The sequence below is a fragment of the Myxocyprinus asiaticus genome, chromosome 31, assembly GCF_019703515.2.
Source record: "Myxocyprinus asiaticus isolate MX2 ecotype Aquarium Trade chromosome 31, UBuf_Myxa_2, whole genome shotgun sequence".
Lineage (NCBI taxonomy): Eukaryota > Metazoa > Chordata > Actinopteri > Cypriniformes > Catostomidae > Myxocyprinus > Myxocyprinus asiaticus.
Window position 1 is genome coordinate 14,935,714 of NC_059374.1, and position 27,814 is coordinate 14,963,527.

The 27,814-nt window shown below is 37.6% G+C and overlaps 1 protein-coding gene and 1 long non-coding RNA gene across 4 annotated transcripts in view; one reads left to right on the top strand and one right to left on the bottom strand.

Moving 5' to 3' along the window:
* Window positions 1-19,431, bottom strand: part of LOC127421895 (prolyl hydroxylase EGLN2-like) — a 33,595-nt gene extending 14,164 nt beyond the window's left edge. Inside the window, exons 1-3 of one of the 2 annotated variants that reach the window (XM_051665102.1) lie at window positions 19,138-19,431; window positions 17,380-18,390; window positions 17,042-17,307 (exon numbers count right to left, since the gene is read on the bottom strand). In XM_051665102.1, coding sequence (XP_051521062.1) covers window positions 17,042-17,307; window positions 17,380-18,157 — 1,044 coding nt within the window. In that variant the 5' untranslated portion in view covers window positions 18,158-18,390; window positions 19,138-19,431. Of the gene's footprint in view, window positions 1-17,041; window positions 18,391-19,137 lie in introns of both variants that reach the window. The other variant, XM_051665101.1, reaches the window with a different exon arrangement.
* LOC127421918 (uncharacterized) lies at window positions 1,014-27,455 on the top strand. 2 transcript variants are annotated; one of them, XR_007894115.1, is made up of 4 exons: window positions 1,014-1,156; window positions 1,772-1,847; window positions 23,954-24,049; window positions 26,460-27,455. It is a non-coding gene; the product is annotated as an uncharacterized LOC127421918 (long non-coding RNA). The 2 variants fall into 2 exon arrangements; XR_007894114.1 differs by having other exon boundaries at window positions 23,954-27,455.
* The last annotated feature ends 359 nt before the right edge of the window (window positions 27,456-27,814 follow it).

Sequence of the window (27,814 nt, forward strand, 5' to 3'; positions counted from 1 at the left end):
ACTAGGCTAGCTATTATACTTGTGTCAGGGCCAATGAATATGTTGACAGAGTGAGCCACAATGTCTGAATTTTCTGAATTAAAAATCATTCTGACATTTATAATGGGGTATAAAGTAAAAAATGGCAAAGTGGTACAACCGTTCTTAGACAAAAAAGTTTAAAAAGTCTAAATATTTCAAAAGTTTTGAAATTCTAGAATATAAAAGTTTTAAAATATACTAATTTTTGATAAACTTTTGTTCACAGTGTAAATTCACTCAAAAGTCAGTGTGGTGTCACCAATATGCAGAAGGTCTTTTGTTGTCATGTGACAAAAAACAGGAAATGATATATCATAAGAGTACCCAACACATGACTGTCGAAGTCAAAGCCAATACATTTCTTAAAAATCATGACATGTTTATGCTATAGACCAAGAAACCTTTCCTTCCAAGTTTTAATAAAAAAAACCAAAAAAATGTTCAAAAACATTTTAATTTAAAAATAATGATTTGTTTTGGAAAATACATTATTGACATTTTTAGTCATTAAATAAAAATTTTGATGAAAATGGTTTAAAAGAATTTCAAAAACATATATGAACCCAACATGAATACAGATAAAAATAAAAATAAAAATAAAAATGAAATTTTTTCTTTTTATAGAAACGTATTATATTAATCTGTCTATAGCCTTGTCACTGTCCCATTTTGTCTTTGGCCTTGTCGACACTAACACGTTTTTGGGTTGGAAACGCATTGAATTTGCAACTCAGTTCATTTGCCTCTCATTCACACTGGAGAGACGCTTTTAATCAAATATGTATTAGTGTGGACATGGCCTTTGTGTTCAACTCTGTATTGGCACACATGTTTGTTTCAGCAGGAATGTGAGTCATCAGGGTCTGCTGTTAGCCGACAGGCTCTGTGATACGGTCAGCACTTTATCAAGCCTTAGAGAGAAAACTCTCCCTCTGACCCTTATCTTAGCCTTTATCACTGGAGTGCAGTATAGCAGTAAACACAACGTGTGTCACATGGATTAAACACAGGCACATGGAGCATAAGCACGACAGACAGCGGAAGCAGCGCATACGTCACACCTATCTGTCGCAGCCCTGCACGCACTCCAGCATGCTGAAGAGAGCGGCTCAAGTTCTGCTGTTATTTACAAAAGGTTTGCTTGACGATCCGCAGCTATTTCTATTCGTACACAGCCAAAACACACCATGATTTTGTTACAGGAAAAGTACACCCAAAAATTACAATTCTGTCATTATTTACTAACTCTAATGTTACTCCAAACCCATGACTTTCTTTTTTTTGTGGAATACAAAAGGTGATTTTGAATTTTTTTTGCCATAATATAAGCGAATATTGACTTTGGTCTGTCAAGCTCGAAAAAAATGCAAATGCTGTAGAACCACAGTAAAAGTAATCAAATCAAAACATTAATAAAAGTGCTTAAGTTAAATGTGGTGCCAACGTTGATAACATAAAACCTCACTGGTTGTCATCTAGTGTCATGACCAAACATCATGACGTCATGTTGCACACATTTGGTAACAAGATGCGATGAGAACCAATAGGGTTTGGTGTTATTGATGTATTCCTTCAAACTGGTTTAGGTACTTTTGACTTGATTTAAGAGGGAATAACATCTTACATTTTGTTCTATTCATCACACAAAGTGATCGTCTCACTTCAAAAGACTTGGAGTGCATGAGTTATATTGATTACTTTTACTGTGGGTTTATGGTATTTTTCTGTCTTCTGTCTTCGACACTTACAGGTTTCCCTCAGATGGAGAATGAAAACAGAGCGTGAAAGTTTCAGCGACTGTACAAAATGCATGAACTTTAAATGAGGTAAGTACTGAGGCTTTATACGATTGGTTGTGTGTTGCTAAACAACTTTCTGAAACAATCTAACCCTACATCCTTTCACATTATATTGTGTATTCACTTTCGTTGTATGGAAAAAAAGATACAATAAAATCGAATGGTGACTGAGTTTGTCAGTCTCTAACATTCTGCCAAACATCTCCTTTTGTGTTGGACAGAAAAAAGGAAGTCATAATGGTTTGGAATGACATGAGGGTGTGTAAATAATGATAGAGTTTTTATTTTTGGGTGAACTATCCCTTTAAGCTGGATTTTGCAGCAGATTCCCATCCAAAACAAGCCAGTCATAGACTTTAATTGGCCTTTGACTTGGCTGAAGCCAAGCGGTCAAACTCCTCTCATTAGAGAACAGAAGACATGACCTCCACTAGTAGACTGAAGAGTTCACAGGACACCAACTGTGACACCCAAACAGAACAGATTCTCAATTACCCAAGTACAGAGGAACAAAAATCAAAGTGGGCACAAGAGTGCAAATACACAAAGCTAAATACTGGTACAAGTTGTTGTTGTTTTTCCCCATTTCTCTATTTCTCCCCCAGAATCAAAAAAGTGTGTTGTGCTTCTTTTTGTGCTTTTTTTCTATAAGCCATCCATGTTATCACCAATTTTGAGGTGTAACAAATAAAAAGTAGTGAACGCTACTAACTTAATTTGTAACATTCTTAACATTTTTCATTTTTTGCCGTTTTCAAAATAGTGCATATTGTACTGCAACAAATTCTTTGTCCAAGAAATGTAGTACCTGTCATTTGACAGTTATACTGTATATTTAAAAAAGAAACTACTTCAAGTTTCAAAGTAGCTTCCCCACCACAGGTCATCACAGTATATGGCCAGATGGCTTTTTGTCTTCAGGTAATTAACCTTTAATTTATTCCTGTTGGTCCTTTATAATCTGAGGGGTTTCCTCCTGAATATCCTTTATGAACCAATCATAAAACCAGCATATGTTGTGTTTTTAATACTGGTCCACAACATGGGATGCTGGTGTTCTGGACACTTCCTTTGATTAACCAGCATTAGCTGATCGACCAGTTTCACCAGCTAAGATGAACAACATGGTTATGCTGGTCCACCAACATAAACATGCACAAACCTGCATAAACCAGCTGTGACGAGGAGGAGGGCGTGGCCGGGTCGTGATGATGCACGGGCAGCGCTGAATCAGCTGATCAGCGGGAGAGCAAGACGCATGCGGCCGCGTTGCATGTGTGTCTGTGTTTGTTTACGTTTGTTTTAAGTTTGACATTAAAACTTTATGTTTACTGTACAGCCGGTTCCCGCCTCCTCCTTGCCCATCCTTTACCTGTTACACCAGCCTAGACCAGAATGGGAAATGCATGCTGATAAAGCTAGTCTAGTTAAGCAGGAAGAACAAACATGTACAAACCCCACACACAAGTCTTAGCTAACACAATACGTACAATGCCCATCAAGAATCGGGCCGGATTCAAAGCCTTTTTCATCATGTGATCTCGGAGAGCATTATCTGAGACACCCACAAAGCTTATGGCAGTTCACCATATATCATGGTCTTAATGACTGTAATTAACCACAATTAACAGGGCATCATGGCATGAAAAAGACTTAGCCTCCATGAGATCTTAGATCCTTGATTATTTGAAACAATCACCCAGCCTTAATTTCAAATCTATGGGGATATTTAGACTTGGGCTGCAACTAATGGTTATTTTGATAATTGACTAATCTAATGATTATTAGAACGATTATTCGACTATTCGGTCGATTATTGCAACGATTAATCATTAGCTCTTAACCGACTATTCAGCTTGTGCCCGAGTTAAAAGGTTGTATTAAACGTGCTTACTAACAATAAAGAGTACAGAATCATCTTTTAAAAATACATCTAAATGACATTCGCTGAATTAAAGGGAAACATTTTTTTTTCGTTTAATTCAGTAAAATATTCACTGCAAAAAATCCTATTGTTATCAAGTGTTTTTGTCTTGTTTTCCATTTAAAATTGTCTAAAAATCCTTAAAACAAGATACATTTACTTGAGAAGCAACATATAAAATAATAAGAATTGCTTTCAGTGAATGAATCTTGAATATAAGTGTATTTTGTATATGTGTATTTTTCACGTTTACAGTATACTTCGGCCAGTGCATCAAAAACAAAATAAACTTATATTCAAAATATATTCTCTGAAAGCGCTGCAAACTTATATGCTGCTTCTCAGGTGAATGCATCTTTTTTTTTTTTCAAGGATTTTTAGATCATTTAAAATATTTGAATTTTTCATAATATATTTAACATTCTCATATAACAATTGTTCTACTGCAGTATAGCTCCTAAAGTAAATGTATGTTGTTTTAAAGGAGTTTTAGATATTTTTATTGGAAAACTAGCCAAAACAAAAACAAATCAAAACGTCTCGGTCACGAATGTAACCTCGGTTGCCTGAGAAATTTCGTCATGCTGACGCATATGGGAAATCCTTTTCCGACAACCTAGTTTAAACCCTTCTACAATATCGCCAATCCTAAGATTGGCTATGGTGTTTAAGCCCCTCCCTTTTAGGCGCTGTCTGGTATATAAGCGGGCACGCGAACACCATTCCTCAGAATTGTCTGACTGAGGGACAAAAAGCTCATCGCTCGCACCTCAAAAAACTCTGAGTCTGTAGTGCGGCCAGCTTACGCAATGTCTCGTTCCCTTCATCTCAGGAAATCGAGTGTTCCCTTACGATTCAGTTCGCTCAACATTGCGTCATGCTGATGCATATGGGAAAATGAGTCCCATCACGCCACACGACATAACCCTCCCAGAGAGGGATACCGAAGCATAATACTCAAAAGAACATAATGCACAGTCCTGAGGGACAGCGACTGACATGAGTATGCCACAAGTGAATAACCCTCATGGTGAGCCAGGAGGGGAACACTTAGAATGGATATATGAACTATAGTCATATAGTAAGAATTAACCCCTTCACGAACCCAGTCAACGGAAATTTTATTAATAATGAAAGTGCTCGGGACTTTATGGAAAATTACAACGGTCTGAATGCAGACGGGTGTGCAAATTGACAGGGGAGCCGTACTTAAAAAGGGCAGAAGTAATGTTCAGACAAAGAAACAGCAATCTCACGAGCCATCACGTAATAATCTAGCTGCAGCGAGTGTGCACGCAAGGGAAGAGCGTGCCTGCCACAGAGTGTGCATCAGCCGGGTGCAGTTTCAATCTCTCTCCCCTTAGATCGGTTCTCTTCACACGACTCATAGAAGCAGCACTGACCGCACAGAGAAATGCCAGTTTCGGAGTTTATATTTATTTACATGATAGGCTTCCTTATTATTTAAAATGTAATAAAGGATGCATTAAAGATATAACGCCGTGGTGTTTCCTTTAAAGATGCTCGACACGCAAGTTTTGCTTAAGTGGAACAGCAACTCCTGCTCCGCTTCATTTCACAACAAGAGCGCTTCTGTATTTACTTATTTCGTATTTTTGTATAATTCTCTCATACTTTGCGATCTACATCACCTGAAGCTGTTTGGAAAGTTTGGAGTGCGTGTGCGAGTTGTCGTCCTTCTCTCCTCAATCAGGCGCAAGCTGAAATGCTCCTCTCGTGCCATCATTAGAGTTTCATATGATCTCATGTTACGTTAAATGAGATCAAACGACTATTCAACAACGAATTTTACATGAAAAGTGTAAAGGTGCTCATATGTAAACTTTATTTCTCTCAAATGGAACTACGTCAGCATAGGGAAGATTGGGAGCCCCAGTATTCACAAGTCAGCAAGCAATCATGGATGAGAAACAAGGATGGAGCAACTACAAAACTCAAAAACTGATTGGCAATTGCCATATGAGCCAAAGAGAGTGTTTAAGAGAAACTCTCTCAAATGTATAAAAACAAAATGGAAGTGAACTTTAATGTGGCCAAGTGTAACTGGAATGTGCAATCAGATTAATCAAGACACATGTAGTGACTAATTGTAAATTGGTCCTAAGACAGCAACAATTTATGAGAATTAGTCTTTCAAATAAGAAAATATGATGCTTCAAAAAGAAAATGTATGCTACAAAACAATTGATGTGAGACCCTGATATTATTTTGTTGTTATAGGGTTACAATGCAACAACTCCTTAAAACGATTTTGTTTGATTATGTAACATCCATTCATGCCTTGATTGCCAGGTAGATATTGAGCACAGGGTGTGCTGAGATAAAAGAGTGTAAACCTTGATAATGAGAAAACAGACGATAAGGACATAGGGGTTAAAATCAAATCAAATCATAAATTCTCATTCATGTGCTTAACAATAACACCGAAAAGCATGATGAATTGCAAAATGTAGGTCATGACGTTTCTTTTAATGTTTGTAAAATGTTAGTAAAACAAAACTGAGTCTTATAATCCAAAAATGTGTCTTCAATTGGTTGAATTTTCACACCTGTCTAAATTGATTTGTTTGGACATGCGCGGATATAAATAAATGTTCAGTTAGGGTGGAAATTCTAAATAAGATGTTTATATGATCCAAACCTCTCATAAATACAGGCATATTCTAGCTTTCTTATTCAGATTTCTAGAAACCATTTGCACAGTACGTGTGGACTGTCTGTGTGCAGCCCCGTTTTTCTAGACCCGTGGACAGTCCAAGCCTGTGCGTGTCATTTGCACATGCGCCTGCCGTTGACTACTAATGATTATCATAAAGCAGTTGTAGTACACAAGCATCCATATAGGCTTGCGGTTAAAGGAATACATACATATATATGGTATATATACCAGCATGCGTAAAAATGAAATACACCCTAGCCTTTAGCCAATCAAAGGGCCTCATTCATGATACATGACCGGAACAAATTTTTGTGTCAATTATTCGTAAAGCTGGGCTTCGTAAAGTATATTTTTTCCCAACTCTGCTTATTTCCAGCAGAAGTTCTTGACATGGGTTTTATCGAAAAAAATTAAAAAATAATAATGCCCTCTAATGTGACTGGCAGGATTTGTTTTATTTGTATTTTATATAAAAAAAACTTATTCAATTATCTATTATATAGAATTCATAATTTAGCATAGGCATCGGTAAATTGCGTTCAGTTGACATATGGTCAGTGGTAAACCATAAATGAACATCGCGGGCAGGTGCATAACAATACAACGGGGAAAAAAGCACGCACACTTTGTATAGCTTTTAATATGTAATATCTTACAGCGTTTTGGTCAAAGAACTTCTTCAGGCATTCTATACATTTCTTTGAAGATTGTTCCTGTTGCAACGGAAGTATATCACTGTACAATCTTGGATTTACTCGAGAAGTTGGCGATGCGCTCAACTGAACCAGAGAAGGTAAATGGTGGTGGACATACTCCTGTCGGCATGAACTGATTTTTTTTTATACTAAAGCTTCATGTCAAACCATTTTCATTGACTTCTTGGTTTTAATTCACAAAAGAACCTGTGATAACATCAAAAGCATGTGATAACGGTATGTTCCTCACTTTCTTTTTAGATGCGAGTATTTGCTAAATCAATATTTTACGATGTGAATGCACTCCATTAAAAACAAAAAACAACTTTTATTACTGTTGGCATATATGTTAAAAAAGCTTCATATTCTCATTTACTAGCGAGTCTTAAGTCTTCCTTATATGACATTTCATGGGCGTGGATTATGATAATTATCAATGAATGTGCATGCGCGCTCTATTTACGATAGTTTGGAAATCACTAACATACGCAAGTTGTACTAACAAATCTGGGGAATAGCAAGCGTTCTTGAATTTTTACGCAGAAATTACACCTAATTCTTTGGTATATTTACAACATTTTCATGAGTGAGGCCCAATGTGTGTACTACATTTTTGTCTTGCGTTTAAACTGTCTCAGACATTTAAAGGTAAATTGTCTCACTGAGGTGCGCTACGAGTTAAGCCCTCTAATTGTGCTGCAGCAAAAACCACCAAGTCTGCCAAGACCAAACCTACTAACTTGTTATAAACCATTAATACCTTAAAATTCATTCAGAGAGTTGTCATGACTGAAACTGTGTTCAACAGAAACAATTCTACCTTAAGCTACCTTAAGGGCTAAAACTGATGTGTGGGAAGGTTTATGGGTGTATATGTCCTTGTGTGCGCATTTACATGCTATTCTGTGTGATTTCAGATTACAATCTTCACGTTGCCTCTGTCCTGAAATCTGTCTGTATAATACAGTATACATTCAGTAATCCAGAAAAATTTCCATATGAATTGTGTGTCAATGTTTTGAGTGGAGGGAAATGTTAAGATGGTCTACAGTAAAAAAAAAACATCATACTCTATATGTACAAAGCAGTCAGAAATAATTCAGACTTCTTCATTTTTTTCACATTTTGTCATGTTGCAACCTTATGCTAAAATGCTTTAAAAAAAAAAAAAAAAAAATTACAAAATCACACCAATCTACACTCCATTCCCCATAATGACAAAGTCACAACCAGATTTTTGATAACTTTTTTATAAAAAAGCAAATTTATAAAAAAAATACAAATAAAAAACCCTGAAATATCACACTGACATAAGTATTCAGATCCTTTGCTATGACACTTGAAATTTAACTCAGGTGCATCCCGTTTCTCTGCATCATCTTTGAGATATTTCTACGCTTTGACTAGAGTCCACCTGTGGCAAAGACTGGAGTCCACCTGTGGCAAATTCAATTGACTGGACATGATTTGGAAAGGCACACACCTGTCTATATTAGGTCTCACAGCTGAAAATGCATATCAGAGCAAAAACCAAGCCATGAGGTCAAAGGAACTGCCTGCAGAGCTCAGAGACAGGATTGTGTCGAGTCACAGATCTGGGGAAGGCTACAAAAACATTTCGGCTGCATTGAAGGTTCCCAAGAGCACAGTGGCCTCCATAATTCTTAAACGGAAGACGTTTCGGACAACCAGGACTCTTCCTAGAGCTGGCCACCTGGCCAAACTGAGCAATCAGCGGAGAAGGGCCTTGGTAAGAGAGGTGACCAAGAACCCGATGGTCACTCTGGTTGAGCTCCAGAGATCATGTGTAGAGATTGGAGAAACCTTTAGATGGACAACCATCACTGCAACACTCCACCGATCAGACCTTTATGGCAGAGTGGCCAGACGGAAGCCTCTCCTCAGTGCAAGACACATAAAAAAGCACCTAAAGGACAAGAAACAAGATTCTCTGGTCTGATAAAACAAAGATTGAACTGTTCCAATATGTCTGGAGGAAACCAGGCACCGCTCATCACCTGCGCAACACCATCCCAACGGTGAAGCATGGTGGTGGTAGCATCATGCTGTGGGGGTGTTTTTCAGCGGCAGGGACTGCGGGACTGGTCAGGGTTGAAGGAAAGCTGAACGCAGCAAAATACAGATATATCCTTAATGAAAACCTGGTCCAGAGCACTCAGGACCTCAGATTGGACCAAGGGACACCTTCCAGCAGGACAATGACCCTAAGCACATAGCCAAGACAACGCAAGAGTGGCTTACAGACAACTCTGTGAATGTCCTTGAGTGGCCCAGCCAGAGCCCGGACTTGAACCCAATCGAACATCTCTGGAGAGACCTGAAAATGGCTGTCCACCGACGGTCCCCATCCAACCTGACAGAGCTTGAGAGGATCTTCAGAGAAGAATGGCAGAAAATCCCCAAATCCAGGAATGCAAAGCTTGTCGCATCATACCCAAAAAGACTTGAGGCTGTAATTGCTGTCAAAGGTGCTTCATCTAAGTACTTAATTTAGGGTCTGAATACTTGTCAATGTGATATTTCAGTTTTTTCTTTTTAATAAATTTGCAAAGTTATCAAAAATCTGGTTTTTGCTTTGTCATTATGGGGCATGGAGTGAAGATTGACGTGAAAAAAATAATAATTTAAAGCATTTTAGAATAAGGCTGCAACATAACAAAATGTGAAGAAAAAAAATGAAGAGGTCTGAATACTTTCTGAATTCCCTGAACTGTACCACTGCACTGCAGAGGAAAAGAACAAGTTTAGCTGCTGTTAGGATGCTGATATAACATTTCCTCTGTACACCTCTCTTTTATTGTATAATCTAATTGTTCCTTCTACTCAGATAAGCCACTGCCAAGGACTTCGTAGCTTAAAGGTGATGTCTGTAATGTTTTCAGTGTTAAAATACTTTCTCCTATCCCAATTTGATCCACAGAGGCAACTATAAGTAAGTCATTTGTAAGTTGATTTCCTGGAAAGGTGTAACACTGTGGCTCTGTGGTGCAATTGTAACCATATAAAACACACAATGTGTCACCTACTTATGTCAAACACCACTTTAATTAAATCATTGAAATGAATTCAGACACAACAGTATCTCCAACTACAATTTTACATTTTCTGAAGAAAATCTGAATGGTCCTTGCCCTTGCAAAGATCGCAGCCACTTTGCAAGGATGTTGTGGGCAATGCTATGCGGTTACTAAGGTCAGTTGAGCCCACCCCAATTTTTTATGCTTTTCTGGTCCCTAAACATTACTCGGCTCCCTCCTTCTGAAGTTTAATACTAAGCAGACTACTGTAAAAATATTACATTCACTACACATTATTGCTCCTACCCCAATTAATTTGACCTTATGTAAGTAACTTGAGTGCGGATGTCTATTTAAATAGAAGTCTATTTTATGTGCTAGTATCTCCTTTTATAAAATGCATGCAGATTTTACAGTAATCTATTAGTCTATATGAGCTCTGCCAGGTAATGGTTTGTTTGGCTGTATATAGATGGTTGTTGCGGGAGCCTGTTACTCTGGGTGCGCATGCTGTCCTCTGGGAGGGGCATGTGAGGTCTACTGCAGACACTACTGCCATGTGGCCGGTGCAGCTAAATGCTGGTACTCGATGTTCCCTCATTTTTATCCTTCGTTTATCTGCAACTGTCCATGTGGATGCGCAACATATTAGAGACTGAATGATACGTATTTGGACAAGGACGAAACCACGGACTTCAACCAAAAGCACTGGTTTCAACAGAGACAGATAGGGAGCGTGCGATAACTGGGCATGGGTACCGTGTCTTGTTTCCAGGACAACGGCAGTGGAAATATTTTGGCCAGCTAAAAAGTGAGGGGTCTGTGATAAGGCATGGAGAGGAGAACGAGAGGAAAAAAGAACAAGAAAGAAAGGAAGGAGTGATCAGGGTCAATCAGTGCTACGCTAATTACTATCTATCTATCTATCTGTCTGTCTATCTAACTGTATGTCTGTCTGTCTGTCTATATGTCTGTCTAAATCATAAGCTACATGGTCTGAGATGAAAGCAGTACTGAGAAGGCAAATTTAAGACTGATACTGGATTTAACCATTGCTCAGAAAGTCCTCACTGCAGATTAAAAACTATTCACTGCAGAGAGACGTGAGTCCAGTGACTGCAGTCTGACTGATCTGACCCACTGAACAGAAGACTCATGCGGGTCGTGGCCACTCCATACTGAATTACTCTCCCGAATGAGCTGAAGTCAACATGCTGACACTGTCGTCAGATCCACAGGAAGGTCATTCAGCTCAGGTTTCTAATGGCAACAGCAATGAACAGACTGTGATCACAAGGAAAGTCCACGTGTCTCTGAGATGTTAATGCATATGTCTTCACATTCATTACTCAGGCATATAACGCTCAAACAACAGCTCTAAAACTTTTAAATATTCAGAAATAGAGACTCAATATTTAGATAACAAAAGGTATAAAAGATACACGATAGATGTTGTATTTCACCAAAATCTATCGTTTGCCTTGTGTAGGCTTGGAATATGATCCATAAGTGACATGGACTACTTTTATGATACTTTTGGGTACTTTTTTAAGCTTTACATTGAGATGTTATCAACTGCTACTGTATTGAAGAGACAGACCAAGATATTCATTAAAAAAATCTCCTTCTGTGTTCTGCAATAGAAAGAAAATCAGAGTACATGTAAATACGGGTTTAGAACAACTAGTGAGGGTGACAGAATTTTCACTTTTGGGTGAACTATTCCTTAAAAAAAATAATAATTGAAATACGAAAAAAGTTTTTTGAAACTCAAGAAACAGAAGATTAAATCTGTCTAATTTGCGTCTGGAAAATGCCATAGCCTGAAGATCATATAACAGGACATACCATTGGACACTGGTTAGTCCTGGCAAGCTCAAATAACCAGACCTGCGTCATAGGGGCAGTTTCACTCTGACGCTTGTAACAGGCTGACATGACTGATGCAACACTGAGGGCATACGGGACGATGACTCCATCGAGGCACAATGTTCAATCTTCTCTGCCAAGCTAATTGAGCAACAGAATAAATTCTCAAGTGTCTGTGATGTCAGAAAGTCAGAATTAAACTATTTTTAACCTATATAAAATTTAAAACAATTCAAACAGATTTCTTTATAAGATCAAGGGCCTATTTTTAACCCTCATTTTCTGCAGAGATTGACTTTACCGATTAACTTAAATATAATTTTGAAATTAACCTCTTATTAACTTCAGGAAAAACAAAGTTTTTTTATTCATGTTTTATACATCCCCAAAGATAACATAATGTATATAAGATATGTATAATATAGGGATGGGATATTTAACATGTTCATTTCTGCGATTAATAGTTGACTGTTTAAATCGTAATTTTGATTAATGCAGTATCCATTTTTTTTTTTTCACTTCCTGTAACTTCACTAATGTTATTCCCCACTTCATGTAGCTAAAATTGGCATATAAAAATTTTCAGGAGGTACACGCTCAACTCAAGTACACATCCTTGCACAGAAACTGATTGTGTGGAGCAATGCACGCTTATTTATGACATGCAATGCATATCCTGGGCATAATAAACACAGGTGCAGATTTACTGTATGGAGAATGGAGACTTCACCAGCAAGTGGTGAGCCAAGTGTGGGAGAGATAAGGGCAAGCTGCTGTATCTCTTTGCATCATCCAAAAACACCCACACACTGTCATCTGAACCAATGTCAAAAAGCAAAACCACGCAAGAGAGACCCAGCGTGTGCATTATTAGACTGAATGGCGGCCAGAGAAAATAATAGTTTTGAGATTTTAAACTTCAGCAAATTAAACTTCAGCATATATATGTATGTATAGTGTCTAATAATGCATTGGCAATGTACACTTAAGTTTCTCTTGCCAGTAAAGCTTGATATAAATTGAATCTGCCCATATGATACATTTATTAAAAAAGTCCACTGGAAAACACCAGAAGATTTTCTAACTAACCAATAACTAACCAATTTCTTGCAAGTTCTTTGAGACACAGTAAAAAGTAAATATATTTTTTGATAATTTTTTTTAATGTTTTTTGTAATGTACCATGATTAATCGCGATTCACAGCCCTAGTATAATATGTAACATTTTCATGGAGAACGGTTGAAGTGCTTTATCAAGTGGAAATTTATTTTATAATCAGTCTTCAAAAGAGTATTAACCTGATCCTTTGATGTAAAGTAATTTTTTAAAGCTATTAAAACAGCCTAGGGCTTTCTCAGACCCCAAACAGAAAATGTTTTTTTGGTTAAAAATTAACAAATTGCCATTATTAAGTACATAAGAGTACATAAACAATCAGTGTTTAAAACAATGTCCTTACCTTACCACGATTCACTGCTGTAAGCCCATAAAAATGATTTGTATTTTGAGCTATATTTGGTGCACTCATCTTAATGCACCAGTGTATTTCTTCTCTATATTTCTGAGGTGACATTTTGAAATTATAATAAAATGTATTATTCAAATAATGGATTATCACCTGTAGGTAATGTATTCATCTTATTAATTATTGTTATTGATTACATCAGTACTGTTTGTGGTCAGATGAGGACACTATGCGCCTGTGATCTTTCTCTAAATGCAGCACAGTTTGGATGGGAGAGTTTTGTGATATTAAATAAATAATTATATAAAATATAATATACACTTGTTCAAGTGTAGTTTTTCCCTGTTGGCAGTTCATTATGAACATATTAAACATGTCAAATAGAATGAAGATTTATTGTATTACTGTAATATACCATGAATGAAACCACAACATGCCGTATGTACAGATACAAATTAAAGCTGTTATTATTATTATAATCATAATCATTATTTTCCAAAGTGTGTGTAAGATGAAAATACACATGGAAAGTACACATGTGACTAACTTGTTTCTGCGATAGCTCCGCAGCAATCTCCAATTCACAGAGTATATTACATAAGTGTTGCTCACCCTTTTTCGATCTCTCATTTCTAATATTGTTGCACTTACATCCGCTATTTTAGTGAATGAGGGGATATGGGGCAATTTCGGACACAGCAATGGTCTATTTGTAGTAAATTGCCATTGTTATTTTTACCATATGAAAGAGATACATTTTTGAACAAAGCATTATCACATTGGCATATTACCATTGTGATAACTTATGGCATATGAAGGCATATTATTACATCAAAAGAATATGAACATGTTTAGTCATGTTTTTTATTTTTTTATTGAATACGGTTGACTGTCTATTGAAGCTGGTTTGCACCACAGTTGATTAAAAAGTGATTTTGTAATCATAATAATGAGAATGTTTCTCATTGTAATGAGATACTAAGTCATTATTATGAAACCATTTCTTAGTGTTTTGAGATACGGTACTAACTTTGTCTACAAAATTTATTTTTTATCAACTTTTATCACCAAATTTGTCTCCATGTCTCACTTATGGAAGTCATTTGTCTTTTTACCCTTTAATATGTTCAAAGCTCAAATTAATAATGCGCTGAAGCATCATTTAGTAAGTTTACATTTAATGGAGAGCAAAATATTGAGTTAGGAGCATGATTTTCGGAATCAACTAATCTACCGCTGGTCATTTACATCTGGTGCAAAATGGAAGAAGGTTTCCAGTTAACATGAAAACCAGTTGAACTGTACACTTGGCCATCTTGATTTGTTTGACCTGAATGAGCAATTGGCGGAAATAACCTGCAGCAGTGAACTGGTCTGGCCAGACTCAGTTCATCATTGGGTGCGAACACATCAAACTTTACTGGCTGTGAAAACCAGCAGGCGGGGCTCATTCTACTACACAGAAAACGCCGTAAAAGGTGCCGCTTTTGTGCAACCAAAAACAGCGTTTTTTTTTACAGCGTCATATGCCAAGCCAAACAGCGTAAAAAGCGGCGCTTTTCACATACACTAAACGTCGTCCAATATGGCATTTGAGACTATTTTTGTGTGTTTTTTACGCCGTTTGAAATTACCACAGTGTATTTTATGGCTTAATGGTTGTTTAGATTTCCGCAAAATACGCCGTTTTAGATGTACACACATTAAAACTATCGTGTAATTCTGAGACTCGTGGCTTGCCGTAGTTTAACATGCATGCGCTCTCTTAAATGTTCCCTCATTAATTTGCCTTTAGAGATGAAGTGCGGAATGAAACGTAGTTAAACGTTAGTTAAACCCCGTTTACACACATGGCTGAGAATCATGAGCTCAGTATCCAAAATGTAAATATGCATTTTAATAGGTAATATTTCAAAACGTAAACATTAATTCGACACGATAATGGCCTTTGATATGAAAAGAAGCAAAATCACTCTGGTTATTATTTTCAGAGCTGTTCAGGTGCAGGGTGAAGATGACTATTTAAAACAGTCTACTTTATATCATCCTCATTACGCACCTGTTGCATGTCTCATTTCTGGACTGTACTGGTATTTTCTTTCTGTGCTTTGTGTTTCAGTCAGTGTTGGTCTTGTTTGGGTTGTCTAATTTCATGTTTATATCCACATTCTTAATTCACAGATTAGGCCCAAAAGTCGACAGAACAGATATAGACATACTATTGTAGTATTACGGTTCAACTGCCTTATCAGCTGAGGCTGTACAATATAATAAAAAAATAATAAAGTCTTCTATTGAACTCGTATCAGCCATAACACGAATTTCACCTCTTAAATTGATGTGTAGTACAATACAAACATTAATATTAGATAAAACACTTGAATAATCATATTAAAATATACTGCTGGCGATTGAGGTCCCCTGTTATGTCTGTAAAAGTGCTTTGAGTGTAGTTTCAGAAAAGTGCTATAAGTGTAAAATTCATTCAAAATATGTAAATAGGAGTGTTTTATGTCTTCATCGAAGCAAGTAATACTTCAGTTTTAAATGTTTAATTGTATAACATAATATCAACATGAAAATAGCAGGTTATGACTCCAGCTATGAATATCACCCAATCATGATCAGATACAGGCGATGTCCAGGTAAGCTTAAATCATGAGATTCATCCGCCAGAAAAGCAGTGCCGAAACACGACTGACGTAAAGTGTTCTTCAGCAAATTGCTTGCAATTTTAAGTTTTAACCACAGATGTCGCTAAAGTGCACAAAGTTACTAGCGCAGCTTTAAGATTATTATTATTTTTAAATACTTATATGTTTGAATAATAGGTTACGCCAACATGATTTATATAGCAAATTCATTTGCCGAGTACAACTTTGTGTTTTTGATATGGTACATGATCAGTTGCTTTGCATGTCAAGTTTTGATTAGGTTTTACAATCCCACTATACAAGCATACGCACACACATTACTAACAAGCACTGCATTTTAGTGGCAGTAAGAATGCATTGTTTGTGTACAGGATACAGATCCAAGATTGACAGAGCTCTTTTTTTTAAGAAAAGAGATTACCATACAAAAAGTCAACATCTTGGGTATCTCGTCTGATAAACCTAACCACAACTTCCTGCATGTAGCTTTGCATTGCTGGTGACAGTGCATACAAAGTTTGCCCATGAACCTCTACTGGTGAATGACTCAGATACTAATGTACTAAAATACTTACTATGATAGTCCGAACAAAAAGACTCTATATTAATTCACCTAAAAATAAAAATTCTGTCGTCATTTACACATGTCATTCCAAACAATAATAACTTACATTCTTCCACGGAAGACAAAAGAGAAAATTCTGAAGAATGTTGATGCTGCTTCTTTTCGTTAACATTCGGCCTAATATCTCCTTTTGTGCTCCAAGGAAGAAAGAACATCATATGTTTTTGCAACCTCATGAGGGTGAGTAAATTACGTCAGAATTTTTTTTTTTTTGGGTGAACTATTCCAAAATCTGATTACAAATGTGCCATCTCGTCAGTTCTCACTCACCTTGGTGCGGCCGTTGATGACATAGTCACCCAGCTGTCCATTGGCTGCACTACGCATTATGGCCTCATCAATGTGAGCCATGAGGCCGCCGATATTTTCACAGCCCGGCTCATTGCCTTCAACCCAGGCTATCTGGTCTCCACGGATGTTCTTGGAGGGGATGCTCTTTTGGCTCACCAGCTGGCCGCCTCGAAACTTCCCACTGCGATTCAGAGTCTCCACTTCCTCCAGAACCTTATCCCCAAGTCGAGACCCCAGGAAGCCATCTTTAACACAAATGCCATAAAACTTCATACAGGGCACTAAGTACTGCTGAGCCATGTGCTCTGGAGACCAACCTGCACTGATGGTCATGGACTGCACCTCAGCCTGCTTGGCCTGCCCTGGTGCATGGTTCATTGCAACTTTATGCCCACTGTGGTGAACCCAACCAGAAGAGGATATGGGGCTCGTCACACTGCAGTTTTTGTGTTGGTGATTGGCTGCAAGGGGCGCAATCGTCCATGTGCTTTTGCTAGTGTCTGTTTTGGGGTCTGTTTCAAGCCTCCTCCTTTTGCATTCAAGCTGAGGGTAAGCAGTTTCCGGTACATGGGATGTTTCCGAAGTACCGCTGGATCCGGCCCCCATTCCAGGACCGCCACCAATGGCCCCGAACCCTGAGTCACGGTTTTCCTCATCTCTTCTCCTCTGATGCTGGAGGTGTCTGAATCTAACATCTCCACAAGGTCTTTTCCCAGGCAATAGAGTCCTGTCTGCATGTCCCATGTGTGTGGGACCCCCATTGGGGGTTTCCACCAGTCCATTCAGATGTGAATACCCGCTGTGCTTCTGCACTGGAACATCATGATAACTTCCTTCAGTAGTAGCGGCCTTGGACACTCGTCCTTCGCCATTATACAACGGCAACCCGCTTTTAGACTCGTTCTTCAGAACCGTAATACCGGATTCCGATCTGGACGCCTGACCTGCCAGCAGCTCCTCCGCCGTGGTCGCGTTCAGACCCATTTTACTCACCGCATGAGTCTCACAACAGCCATGCGTGACTCTCTCTGGCGCTGGACAGATATTCTCGGTTCTGTGTGCTTTTAAAAGGTCCGTATTTTCCAGCCTCTCCATGTCATCTCGTCTACCCCTGGATGCGCACGTAGCTCACGTCCAATCCTCATTTTCTGCAAAATCCTCTCTGCACATGCCTGCCTGGCGGCGCTGTTATCACAAACCTCCAAAAACTGTACTTATTAAGTACTAACACGGTCCTTTTCCTCGGTGTATTAGTTGTTAAATACTAGATTTAAGTATCTATCAATTATGCATAGCTGTTTGTTTCCAGGGCACTGGTTTATGAATGCCTAAAGACAAAGAGTAACAACGAACGTGTGAGAAAAATCCCTTAAAAGACAACACATCCACACAACAAATCTGCCCTCGTTATTCCGTTGTACTTTTTTAATGATATAATTTTATGGAAAATGTAATCGAATTTAAATTAAACTGGCTAGTTTAGTAGTAATGAAACTAAACTAATTCGTTTATCTCCGGAGCAAAGTCCAGAAAGCCCCTACACTTGTTTGACCTACAATAAAGAGATTAAATAAGACTGTTTGCGTGTGTTTCAAACAGCAACAATGAAAGTGTATGTCAAACATTTCTTATAACTGTCAACCAAATAAAAACTGTACACACCTTCGGGCGAAATACTCGACAAAAAAAAAAAAAATATGTCTGTTGTATTAAATATGTATTTAATTTCGTCTAATTTCGTCTATTTTTCAAGCACATACCAAAATAATGACAACTGGTGACAACTTTTAAACCCAAAAAGTTATCTACGAAAAGTACATGACAAAACGCTCTGAAATGTAGGTTTTACAAAAGTAAATAAACAGTTTTTATTTAGTGAAGTACAGCTAATATACTGAGATAATGAACAATCCCTCACGCAATTTGTTGGGAAATAACCCATGTCGTTTTAAATATCAATCAAAAGGCTATAATACCATGTATACTGGAAACTATAGCCTGATTTGTCTGTTTATAAAACATAAACCCAAACCTATACTACGGAGACTTAAATATTGGCATATTAGTCTGCTTACCTCTGTGTGGTAAAGTCACTGTAAATGAATGACCAGCCGCGATTAAACTGAATTTCCGAGGATCTCTTGCCCATATAATACACATAATTAAAACAACGTTTTCACAGGAAAAACTCTCATTTTTGCGGCGACAATCGTTGCTAAACAAAAATTAAACGCTTCGTATCTGTACTAACAGCGAGAGGGTGGCATCCTACTATGACCACGGCTTAGCTTATGAATATAAATAAACAATGCTCCTGAAGAGTCCAATCACGTAACCTAATTAATATTAATGAATCAGCGCTCGCCATAGTAGGATTAGTTGGAAAGCTTCCGGGTATGAGAGCGAGCCCTTCCCTCTCCCTCTCGCGCTCTCTCCATAAGCGCCTCTGTCACTCACACGTGCGCATATTCGTGTCACGTGGCCCTGCGCTCACAACAATAATAAAGTAACAGTCACGCAAGATGTGGACATGTAAATGTATGTAATAATTCCGCCTAATCTGTATAGAGAGGTAATATGTTATAACAATTTATTCTGAATTGTTTACCTCTAAAATAATGAAATTATTAACCGTTAGCAGAATAATTTTAAAGGGTTAATTAACCTCAAAATCTAATAATTCTGTCGTCATTTACTCACCTGTAAGACTGTTTTTCTTCTATGAAGCACAAAAGGAGATTTTGGTTAGAATGTTAGGGACTGACAGCCTCAGTCACCATTCATTTGCATTGTATGGAAAAAAAAGATGCAATGGAAGTGAATGGTGACTAAGGAATATTCGGTAGCCTATAAATATCAACAAACTCTGAAGACTTCTGAGGCTCCAGTCTGGATTCCTGTGAGGTAACTGCTGCTGGCATTTTCCTTTAGGTGGACTAGATGAGACCAGATAACCTCTCTCATGCACAGGGTCAGTCGAACACGTCGAGTTCAGGTCACAAATGACAGGCATGCAATCAAAGAATGTGGATTGGCTAGTATGTACGGTGTATCACAATCATTGTTAATTAATATCCATAAGAAGATACAGATTCCTGCGTCTAACTTTTGGAATATCTTCAGCGTCAGAAGTATTTCAAAAAGCCGTTGCACAGATGATTGAATATCTGGATGGTGTGATCAATATTGCAGATGATCTGTTAGTGTGGGGAGAAACCATACAAGAACATGATCACAGACTAAAAAAACTCATGCAGAGAGCAAGAGAATACAATCTTAAGATGAATAAACCAAAATGCCAGATCCGAACATCACAGATCAAGTACATTGGTCATGTACTCACAGCCGATGGGCTCAAACCAGATGATGAAAAAGTAAGAGCTGTAGTCAAATAATCACCACCAGAAGACAAGTGCTACAGAGATTTTTGGGTATGCTGCAGTATCTTGCCAAGTTCATTCCCAATTTGTCAGAAGTAAGTGCACCACTCAGAAAGCTGCTTGAAAATGACACTGAATGTCACTGGGGACGTGAACAAGAGAAAAGCTGAAAACACTGGCAACCAACGCACCAACACTAAAGTACTATGATGTCAACAAACCCCTAAATCTGTCTGTAGATGTTAGCTCTGAAGAAATAGGAGCAGTCTTACTGCAAGATCAAAGACCAGTAGCCTACGAATCACTTGCACGCACAGATTACCAAAGTAGGTGTGCTCAAATTGAAAAAGAGCTACTTGCCATTGTCTACGGATGTGAGAAGTTTCATCAGTATGTATACAGCACAGAGATTCAAGTAGAAAGTGATCACAAACCACTTGAGAGAATCCTCAAAAAGCCACTCCATCAAACTCCTTCTAGACTCCAGAGGATGTTGCTTAGACTTCAGAAATACAGTCGTAATTGTCATATACAAGCCAGGCAAAGAAATGAACATCGCTGATGCATTAAGTTGTGCGTACCTAAATGACCATATAGAAGATCTGCTCGAAGAGGAGTTAGAGGTTAACTGGATCACGCCTCAGCGCCCATCTCAGAAAAGAAACTACAGTTGTTCAGGAAAGCTACAGCAGAAGATCCTGAAATGCAAATGCTGAGAGATATCACCATGAGTGTATGGCCTCTTGAAAAAAAGTGCTGTTCCCAAAGAAATTCACACATATTGGACATTCAAAGAAATCATTTATACACAAGGGCTGATGTTTAAAGCTGCAAAACACATCGTACCATATCAACTGAGACAAGAAATGTTGAACAAAGTCCATGAATCACACCTCGACATTGTGAAATGGAAAGAAAGAGCTAGAGACACCATCTACTGGCCAGGTATGTCAACTCAGATAGAGAACATTGTATCTCAGTGTGCTATATGCAACGCTCACAGAAATAGCCACCCATGAGAACCATTCATACAGCACACATTGTCAGGGTGACCATGGGCAAAGATTGGTACTTATATTCCATCACAACGGATCTGAGTACTTACTCAGTGTAGATTATTACTCCGAGTTTCCAGAAATTGCAAAACTGAGTGAAACCACAATTCGAGGTGTCATTGTAGCCATGAAGTCCCTGTTTACTAGACATGGCATACCAGATGTCATCATAACTGACAGTGGACCACAGTATGCAAGTATGGAGTTCAAGTGTTTCACAGAGAACTGGGAATTTGAGCACAAAATTTCCAGTCCAAGATTTGCTCAATCCAATAGACAAGCTGAAAGAACTGTTCAAACAATCAAGAACATGCTCACAAAGGTACAAGGTGAGAATGGAGATCCATATATTGCATTTCTGGAATATCGAAACGCACCACTAGATGGTATTGGACTATCACCAGCACAGTTTCTAATGGGACGAAGACTAAGTCAAAACTGCCAACTTCTACCACCTTGTTGACTCCTGTTGGATATGGACAAGTTCATGAGAAACTAAAATCAAGACAGTCAAAACAAAAGTTGTATTATGAGAGGCAAACAAGACAACTGCCAGATATACTTCCAGGAGACAAAGTCACAATACAACAAGGACAAGTGTGGAATCCAGCAATTGTCCTGAACATGAACAGCCAAGATCATTCATTGTTTGCACACCAGATGGAAGAAACTTCAGAAGAAACAGAAAGCATTTGTTGAAGACAAGTGAGCAGGAGTTTCCACCATCAAACAGACAGACATCAATACTGACACAAGCACTAACAAAACACAAGAAAACGGCAATGATCAGTCAGTACCTGCAGTGGTAACTCACATGCAGGGGCGTAGTTTTCAGGGGGGCTGATCAAATCAAGCAAGTACAACATAAGTGTAATTCATGTGTTGTGAATCTGTAATGTCATATTAACACAAAGTAAATGTGGTCTGTATTCTTCTGAATTCCTTTTTTCCACGCTTACACTTTTGGTACTGTTTTTGCACCTAAACATGGCCAAAAACATTGCAAACCTGCAATCAGCAATATGCAAGCAAAGAAAGGGTGTCATGAACAGCAAAACGGATTGACCGCATAGAATCAGTCTGTATGTGTAAAATAAACTACTGCAAAAATGCAAATAATTTAGGCACTATTTTACCTTCATACTCTCCAACATTACAATTATGCCTGGATGCAAAAGTTTTTAACAAGACAAATAATTAACTCACATAAGTCAAGAACAAAATATCTTCCTCATTTAGACTCTGTAATCATCGAAATAACAGCTGCCAGAGTATTTGAAGATGACTCATCCATATATCATGTCTGAAAAACAACCACTTGTATAACATCTGCAAGTTAATCTCTTACGAATGAGTCAGCTGCTTTTTAAACTTAACAAGAAACAACTTTATCAATAACACACACATATTTTGACCATTCCACCAAAGTAAGGAAAGCATAAAAGAACCAATAAAATGTTGTGTTCATTGCAATCACTGAATGTTTTAACCGTCACACCGGTAATTCCTACCCCCTCCTTAAGAATTTCCGAGTTCAATACAAGGTAAGGTCAATCAACAGCATTTGTGGCATAATGTTGATTACCACAAAAGTTCATTTCGAATGGTACCTCCTTAAAAAAAAAAAAAAAAAAAAAAAAAAAAAAAAAGCAAAAATCTGTGTTCCAGTGAGGCACTTACAATGGAAGTCATTGAGACCAATCCGTAAACATACTCACTGTTTCAAAAGTAAAGCTACAAGACATAAACAGTATGTGTGATAACATGATTTTAGTATGATAAAAATCACTTACGAACCTTTTCTGTGTAAAGTTATATCTAATTTAATACCTTTGTTGCCATGACGACACAACACTGTTAACCCTAAAACCAAAAACAAAAACAATGATATAAACAACCTTACAGCTCAAATAATACACTCGTTTTAACAGAAGAATTAATGTATTATAGTGGTTTTATAAAATTATATGCTTCACATTTCTGCCTTTAAACACTAAAAAAAATTGGCCCCATTCACTTCCATTATATCATTGTAACCTCGATTTTTGCTTTTATTACAGAAAAGGAGGGACGTGTCGAAATTATTATTTGTGGTAATGAACATTATTCCACAAATGCTGTCAACTGAGATTAACTTGTATTGAACCCAGAATATTCTTTTAAGCATAATTTCTAGCGTGCCAGTTTAAACATTGAGTGATTACACTGAACTTGACATTTTATTTGTTCGTTAATGCTTTTGTTACTTTGGTGGAATGGGCACAAAAAAAAAAAAATATGTGTTTGTTATAGATAAAGTAATTTCTTGTAATGTTTGTTCATGCTAATAATAGCAGAGTTATTAGACAATATAGCCATGGGTAAAGCAGAAAGATAGGACAAGGACATTAATATTATTAATAGAGTATGGCTTGTTTGTCTGCTGTCTGACCCATGTCTTCATGCTGTTTTTATAGCAGGATAACATAGTAACCAACGCCAAGGTCATCACTGTTTCGCAGCTGGGATGAAGGTCCTCAACATGCATCACTCTGAAGAGTGCTGGACTGCACGTATACATTTTCTTTCTCTTTAAAGCTGATCTGTATAATTTTCTCGATGTAAAAATGAGTTATTGTATCCCATCTTAAAATGCAGAGTCAACTATAGGTAAACCATTTGTAGGTTGATTTCACCCATAAGTGTAAAGGCCGCAATATACTTCATACGAAATTGAAAAATGAACTGGTGTGACATCATTTAGAACAAAATCTGGCCAATAAGAAGGTGTTTTTGCATAAACACCTGCTAAACACCTTCTTACTACCATTGGTCCATGTCATCAGTTGGTTTGACCTAGAACTCCACCTACCTTGACAGCGACAGCTAATTCTGTTTACATTGTTCAGTCAGTCAAGATCTGTCAACATGAACTCACCGGTGTGCAGAGTTATTAACAAGCTGGTATAGATTTACTTACATCTGTACGATCTTTTGCTCAGAGACATTTTCCAAGACCATGTCATGCGATTTCTTTTGTTTTGTTTAATTAGTCCACAAAAGAAGTTAAATCTACTATAATACTCTTAAGTGCCCATTCACTCATGTGCCATCTGCAGCGAAAGCTATTCACACATCTACCCAAAATAAGATATGCCTCTATCACCATACTTTGTCTGTATTTTGCTCATTAACACTCATCACATAACACTCAACACTCATCATATAACACTCATAAAATTTTAGACACTCATCTTTGCAGTAGTATCAGTGTTATCTGCAAATGCAATCGGTGCATATAATTGCAGCGTACAGCATGTTAGCGCATTAGTGTCCTGAATTCAGAATGTAAATATGACAAATTAAAAATGTTCTACTGCATATATGTTACTTTAAATCATCATCTAGTGATTAAAACCATAGATATCTATACGTAGATGTCTTATTAGCAGCTAGATACGTCTCCGCGTCCAGCATATTGGAACAGTCAGGAGCCGTTTGTTTACACATGACTGTAAATTGATAAATATAGTCTGCAAAAGTCTATTGTCTTTTCCAGCCAACTTTCAGATTATCTGATTTTCCATAAACATTGGACAATATTTTAGATGATATAAAAAAATCCTGACTTCACTTCTAAAACAGGTCCCCCGCCCCCGCCCCCGCCCCCCCGTAATATTCTGCAAATAAAGTCCTCTACAAATGAATATATCATGGCAAACATACTGAAAATTAGCACCCAGTTAGTCAGTTAATTACATAATGAACTGTTTCCACAAAAAAAGCAGTTTATGTAGCGGTCTGAGGCTTCTTCTCCATTCACTTACATTTAAACAGCTCTCCTTGTTGACTGTTCCAAGATGGTGCCACGGTTGACGTATTCGAAACAGCCGAATGAGGTATCTACATATGTATATCTATGGTTAAAACAGCTTCTTTTTCTGACCTTGTGTGAATTCTACTCATAGAATGAGGCATAAAGTCATTGATAACACATTTTAATGTCACATTAGTTAAGGTTTTACTGCGAGTCCTCATATTTAAATGCTCCTCTAAATGCCTCCCACAGCGGTGTAGCAGGTGTCTAAATGTTCGCAAACAGTATACCACTGCTCAGCTGTTTAGAACTTCTTTTTACATCTGAACGAAGAACAAAGAAGAACTTCTCCATAAGAACTGTATATCAGGGCTTTAACACTGTGGCTCTGTGGTGCTATTAAAAGCATTTCTCTGTTTGTTTGAGCGGCACATCCAGCCCGACACAGCAACACTGGCTCAACCAATGGCGTAATGACTGTTTGTACAACCAATGAAAAAATTTATTTTCTGAAATCTGTTTGAAAATAGTAATTTTTTTATTTTTTATCCCCTTTTCTCCCAATTTGGCATGCCCAATTTGCACTACTAAGTAGGTCCTCATGGAGGCACGGTTACTTACCTCAATCCCGGTTGGCGGAGGACAAGTCTCTGAGATTGTCAATCCACGCATCTTATCACGTGGCTCGCTGTGCATGACACCGCGGAGACTCACAGCATGTGGAGGCTCATGCTACTCTCCGCGATCTACGCACAACTTACCATGCGCCCCACTGAGAGCGAGTACCCCTAATCGCGACCACGAAGAGGTTACCTCATGTGACTCTACCCTCCCTAGCAACCGGGCCAATTTGGTTGCTAAGGAGAACTGGTTGGAGTCTCTCAGCACATTCTGGATTCGAACTCACGACTCCAGGGGTGGTAGTCAGCGTCAATACTTGCTGAGCTACCCAGGCCCCTGAAAACAGTAATTTTTAAAAGTGCACAGAAATGACACTACAGCTTTAACACTCATTTGGAATTTAGTATACATTTTATTAATGTTTGTAATTATCATGGAGCATTAAACAAAATATGTCACTGCTCAGTAATGTGGTTGTGCAGAGACATTTTTAACAGTTGAAAAAATGTTGTTTAAAATCCATTTGGCTTTCTTTTGTTTTACAGACCACAAAAGGAGATGTTAGGCAGGATGCTCATACTGCTCTTTTCCATACAATGAAAGTGAATAGTGACTATGCCCATCAAGCTCCACAAGCCAGATCTCATCTGTGATTTTTTTACATGGTAAATATCAGAAAAATATCCATGAAAAAATCTATATTTTTGAAGAAGCCTTTACAATCATTAGTGCTGTTACCCTGATACACCTACCTTTAATTACAGATTGTGAAATACAACGTAATAAAGAGTATGCCAGCAAATGGTAGAAATATATATTTAATTCTACAGTTATTTAGCATGGGCTATTAAGTAATTATATGTATCTTCAGATGTCTGCTGATGTCATGTAATCCTTTTAGAGCAAGTGAGCACAGTATTTTCATTCTGAGAGTATAGCTGGTATGTGTGCAGGGTAAGGCAAGTGTATGGAATTACAGTTCCGGGTAATGTAGTGCCAGAGACATTTACTGACATGGTTCAGTTTCAGTTTACAGTTGAGCGTGCATTATTGGAATGACGAATGAAATACATTAGCTACAAACAATGAAAGTCGTGACCTTGTACATGAACTAACTTAATAATACATGACAATATAAACAAATCTGTTTATCACAAAATTGTTATTATAATGTTTTTTTTTGTTTTGTTTTTTTACATGTATAAATGTTAAAAATGAAATATATACAGAACAGAATTCAGAACACTTGTTCTTGACCTAAATTTTGAAATAAATGCTCTCTCTGAAATGTGTGTGCGAAAAAGATTGAAGTGTGTACATGCTTGCTGTTAAATCAACAGAAGGGAAATTCCTTCTAAAATGTACTCTTCCCTGCCCATTTTATCAATATTTCATCAATATATACAGAGTATATCATATAGCCACAAGAGGGAAGTATTAAGTTAACATTAAATGCATACAGCCTGCAGGATGCTTTTGACTGATCTTATTTTCTCCCTGGAAGAGCAAAGAGTGGATACTGATTGAGTTTGTACGACATCTTCATCTGATTAATTCCTTTTTAAGATACAATAGTAAATATCTCCAAAAATCAAAAAGTATGTCATTTTCATTACATTCATTTATCAGGGGTATGACTAGCTCTTTTAATAGGATATGTGAGATTTGACTCTTAGCCTCTGGCCCTCTGGCTCTGTCACCTAAATTTTGGGGGAGAAGCGTAAAATATTTATTACACTAAATATAAAGCGACTGTTGACATCTTTATTTAACAGATATATTCAGAATATTGCAATGCTGTATTAACTGTTATGCTTGTGCACAGTATTTGTAAGTTTAGGTCAAATACTGCGAATATGTTTAAAATTAGTTTTGAGTACATTTTAAGTGATCATACATT